This window comes from Triticum aestivum, chromosome 2A (assembly GCF_018294505.1).
Source record: "Triticum aestivum cultivar Chinese Spring chromosome 2A, IWGSC CS RefSeq v2.1, whole genome shotgun sequence".
Taxonomy (NCBI): Eukaryota; Viridiplantae; Streptophyta; class Magnoliopsida; order Poales; family Poaceae; genus Triticum; species Triticum aestivum.
Window position 1 is genome coordinate 169,942,794 of NC_057797.1, and position 5,141 is coordinate 169,947,934.

The 5,141-nt window shown below is 45.0% G+C and overlaps 1 protein-coding gene across 1 annotated transcript in view; it reads right to left on the bottom strand.

Moving 5' to 3' along the window:
* The window catches only part of LOC123188176 (aspartic proteinase 36), an 8,925-nt gene extending 5,240 nt beyond the window's left edge, over positions 1-3,685 (bottom strand). Inside the window, exons 1-4 of the mRNA XM_044600216.1 lie at positions 3,348-3,685; positions 3,129-3,249; positions 1,201-1,628; positions 920-1,076 (exon numbers count right to left, since the gene is read on the bottom strand). Coding sequence (XP_044456151.1) covers positions 920-1,076; positions 1,201-1,628; positions 3,129-3,249; positions 3,348-3,604 — 963 coding nt within the window. The 5' untranslated portion in view covers positions 3,605-3,685. The remainder of the gene's footprint in view (positions 1-919; positions 1,077-1,200; positions 1,629-3,128; positions 3,250-3,347) is intronic.
* Between the last annotated feature and the right edge of the window lie 1,456 nt (positions 3,686-5,141).

A 5,141-nucleotide genomic window follows, 5' to 3' on the forward strand; every position in this document is an offset into this window, starting at 1 on the left:
GTAATTCGGACAATTTTGCAAACCAACAATCAAGAGAATAGAAGGAGAAACAGTGACCAACATATTGGTGGCGGTAGATATCCAGAAGTAGATAACACTTCCATTACCCCAAGGCACTAAAACATTTAGGGCTCGTTTGGTAGCACAGGACCCCCCTCAAAACCATGGCACAGAGCCCACAGGGCGAATCGGCCTGTGGAAAATCGCCGCGGCATTTGGTCGCTCACTCGCTGGGGATTTTCTGCCCCGATCTCCATCCTTTCCCTGGTGAGAGATCCACGCCTACAGAGGTTGGGAAGAAAAGCCACGACTGGCGCTCTCTCACTCGAGGCAACGGCACAAGGCGCACCTAGCAATCTCCTCCGACGACTACCGTGAGTGCTACGCCTCCAAGACCATCTGCCCTCCGGCGACAGAGACGGGTCGGCAGCCGTGCTTTTCCTTCCCCCAAGATCTCAACAGCCAGAGGAATCTCTGTCATGTCCCTGCGTTCGTCTTTCTTTTCCTTCAACCAAGGTCTTTTCTGGACGTGATCTCCTCCCCTCTCTCCTGTCATCCAAACTGACGTGGTGATCTCCCCGTGGTAGGACGAGAGGATCCACGATGGCCATGGAAATCCCCCTGAGTGGGATTAGATCCCTGGGATACATTTCCCTTGCAACCAAATTAGGCTTTAGTGTCATCATGATGGTTAACCTTCTTTGTGCAAAGCCGTAAAAGTAAAAAAGATGGCAAGTCCTCAACTACTATCATTGGCATCTAAACATAGAAAGATCGCTTTTTAAAATGGTAAACTGCAAAAACAAGATAGCAAGAAAGTAGATTCCACATAATGGAAACATACATATAGAAGAACAAAGATCCCATGAAATGGTAAAATTTATTAAGTAACTGAAGGACAAATCATCTCATAACTTACAGCATCTTTAAAAGCTACAAAAGCTTGTTCTGGGAGGTATGCATATGTGGTCCCACTATCCAAGACAGTCCCATGTTTACCGTCAAAGATCCTTGGGTCTACCCGCAATGGCTTTCCAGCAACATGTATTTCCTTCAACTCAATGTTGTAATATGGGCTGTTTCCATTTGAGATAAGTTAATAAGAAGGTGCATCACTATTACAATAGAGGAACCCGCAACCCACCCACACAGAAAAACGAACAAAACTCCCATGTAAGAGTGCAAAACGACTTATGTTACCTGCGGACAGCGTTTGAATGTGTGTATACCATGTCACGAGGGGCAGGCATTGCACCCAGTACCATAGCACCACCACCAATATCCATTCCACCATAGCACATAGAGAATGAATCACTTATGACACCCTTATCAACAAGCTGATCCATTATGCTAAGTTGACCACGGCCCAACCCCATTATGCCATCAGCATGCTGGCTGAACAAATCTCCAGTTTCAGAATTTTCACAGCCAAAAACAGCACGCTGTGGCTTAAGTTCACTTTCTGTGCCAAACGACACAATGTCCTCACCAAGTACCCCGCTGCTGGAGCTCATTTCAGCATACTGCCTCTCATAAGTGCACTGGCTCTTATCACTATCACAATTGCAATCAACATTACATTTTACTGGTGAATATGTACTGGAGAGATCAGGTTGAAACCTTGGATCCTACATCAAGCAAAACATCGGTACGTTAACTGCCTGGTAATCAAGAAGAATTTACAAGCATAAATAGTGGTGATCGCCAAGACCAGTAGAATGAAACATTTTCCTATATGGCATGATGCATACGGCAGCATGCACATCTTCATGTATTTTGGATTATAAAAAGAGGCCAAAAACAAAATCATTTCCACACCAGTACTACACACAAGTCTTCAGCAATATTTGGCGATTCAATAAGCAAAACACAATATAGAATACTAAATGTGATGGTACAACAATGATGGCAATTGCATAAATCATGGTCCATCATTACATTGCTTCAGTTGCATCAAGATGGTTTCAGCAAATCTAATTTATTTATGAATTTGGTTACTTGAAACTATACAGACCAGTAACCAACAGTAGTCATAAAGTCTAACTCTTTTTGTCTCCAGCGTTTCTATTTTTTAACATGTTGCTTTGGCTACAAGATATTGGCTGTACAAGACTTCAAATGCCACATGTCGGTTTGTTTATGTTTCTATTTACATCCCACTTACTCCCCTTTACGTTGGCTGACATCTATACATCTCACTTATGCCCCTTTACATTGGCTAACAAAGACATAACCAATGGAATTTTCAGACTGCGAGTGACACAAGACAAGAGCAATAGATGCATCTTCTTGGATTTGGCTATAGAATGTAGTAAAAACTAAAAAGACATGACAAGGATGGGAAGCATTTTTCTTCGTGCATACATGCATCTTCTTCTGCATTCAGATAATCAGCACAGATTATAAAAACAGCAATACTAGATCTAGAACTGAGAATGGGATTAGTAGTGACTAAACAGGTAACAAGCCAAAAAAAATGGCGTTACAAACACATTGGCATGACCAAGCCAAACACCTGCCAAATGCATTGTCGGTAAGGGACATGGGACCAAGAACATGGAGAGAAAATTAAAAGGAGTTAGCTAACACTTATTTAGGACTAATTATACCAAAGCCACAAGGTTTGGCAGTCCAATAGAGTAGCTTCTTGCTGAAACAATGCCCACCAAACAAAAGCCAAATTTTGTTGGTTGTTACCAAGATTAGCATGGTATTCATTGAGGAATGCCAAACACAGGTTAATTTGAGTCATCGATCATTTACGCAAAGCATATAATTTAGTCTGCCTCAGTTTTAATAGTACCTGCAGGTTGAGGAGGTGCTCTTAGTACACTTACACTCTACCCACATGACACAAATAAACTTGAATTTCCTGATGTATCAACAAATTATGTGCTGAGTTCTGAGAACTAAAATCCCTACATAATGAATTAATGATGCATGCAAAGTAGCATTACAAACTTTTGTCAGCTGCGAAACCACATGTTAAATTAGCTAGCTTCAATGATTCACCTACAGTTTCACGTGTGGCGGTGTGGGTATCAAAATATCCATGCGCAATTAATCTAATCATCACACAAAGTTTCGAAGTGGTAGCTGAAGATAGAAGCAGAGGAATCAAGGCCCACCTGGTGGTTGCCGCACTGCTCGCAGGAGGCGCAGGGCACGTAGGTGACGGTGCTCCCGGAGTCGACGATCAGCGCGAACTCCTGCGGGGGCGTCCCGATGTACAGCCGCGTCGTGTAATACCTAACCAATACGAAAACAATCCGCGAGCCTCAGATCCAACGGAGCACCCAGCAAATTCGGTGGGAAAGAAATGAGAGGGGAATCCGAAGTGTACCGACCCGTTGGTGAGGAGATCGTCGTGGAGGCGCATGCGGGCGCTTGGGTGACCTCCTTCGGCGAGCCCTCGCCTGGACCTGGACGACGCGACCCGGCTCGCGTTGGGGTAGGAGAGCGTGAGCGGGAGCACCAGCGGCGGCCGCGAAGGGGCAGTCCGGTCGGGGGATCCGGCCGCGGCGGCAGCGACGGCGAGGAGAAGGAGGGCCAGGGCGAGGGCTGGCAGCGAGGCGAGCGGACGACGCCAGCCGCGGCTCGCCATGGTCGCGCCGCGCGGGGAATGGGGGAGGGTCGAGGTCGTTGTGCCGAGGGGGGGCGACGAGGCCCAGGCGACGACTTGTTAGAGGAAGGGGGAAGGGCAATGTCGGAAATTCGCCATTTACGGGGCCGTCCGGGTCGGATAATATTCGTTACCGCCTACCAATGGAGAATGCATCGCAGGCCCCACAGGCCAGTGGAGGAAACTGGCCCTGCCTCACGGCTGGGGTACGTACACCTGGGTCCCCTCGGACGGGGGCTCTGGCATGCGACTGGATAAGGTTGGTATATATTTTTCCAGTGAAGTTTTTCTTTTTTTGAGGATTTTTTCCAGTGAAGATTGGGGTGTGGAAGGGACGTGAAGTTTTGGGTAAAGATTTGATGGACAACGGAATAAGGAGTGGCAAGAGCCTAAACTTGAGGATGCACAAGGCACCCATGGCAATATTCAAGGACAACTAAGCATCTAAGCTTGGGGATGCCCCGGAAGGCATCCCCTCTTTCGTCTTCAATCCATCGGTTAATTCACTTGAGGCTATTTTTTTATTCACCAAATGATATGTGTTTTGCTTGGAGAGTCTAGTATGATATGAGTATTGCTTTTTAGTTTGTCACAATCATGCTTGTTGTACACATCTCTTGAGAGGGACACGCATTAATCGTGAATTTATTAGAATACTCTATGTGCTTCACTTATATCTTTTGAGCTAGGCAGTTTGTTCTAGTGCTTCAGTTACCTTTTTAGAGCACGACGGTGGCTTTATTTTATAAAAATTGTTGAACTATCATGCTTCACTTATATTAGTTTGAGAGTCTTAAACAACATGGTAATTTGCTTAGGTTATGAATTTAGTCCTAATATGATGGGCATCCAACAGGGATATAATAAAAAACTTTCATATAAAGAGCATTGAATATATGAGAAGTTTGATTCCTTGCATTTGTTTTGAGATATAAAGATGGCGATATTAGAGTCATGCTAGTGAATAATTATGGATTTGTAGAAATACTTGTGTTGAAGTTTTTGATTCTTGTAGCATGCATGTATGGTGAACCGTTATGTGATGAAGTCGGAGCATGATTTATTTTCTTGATTGTCTTCCTTATGAGTGGCAGTCGGGGGACAAGCGATGGTCATTGATATGCTTTTATATCGATATTTATTGCATTATGGGCTGTTATTACACATTATGTCACAATACTTATGTCTATTCTCTCTTATTTTACAAGGTTTACATGAAGAGGGGGAATACCGGCAGCTGGAATTCTAGGTTGGAAAAGGAGCAAATATTAGAGACCTATTCTACACAACTCCAAAAGTCCTGAAACTTCACGGGAGCATGTTTTAGAATATATAAAAAAATATGGGGTGAAGGAAGTACCAGAGGGGGGCCACCCACCATCCACGAGGGTGGGGGCGCGCCCTACCCCCTGGGCACGCCCCTTGCCTTGTGGGCCCCCTGGCAGGCCTCCGGTGCCCATCTTCTGCTATATGAGGTCTTTTGCCCTGAAAAAAAACATAAACTAGCTCATGGGACGAA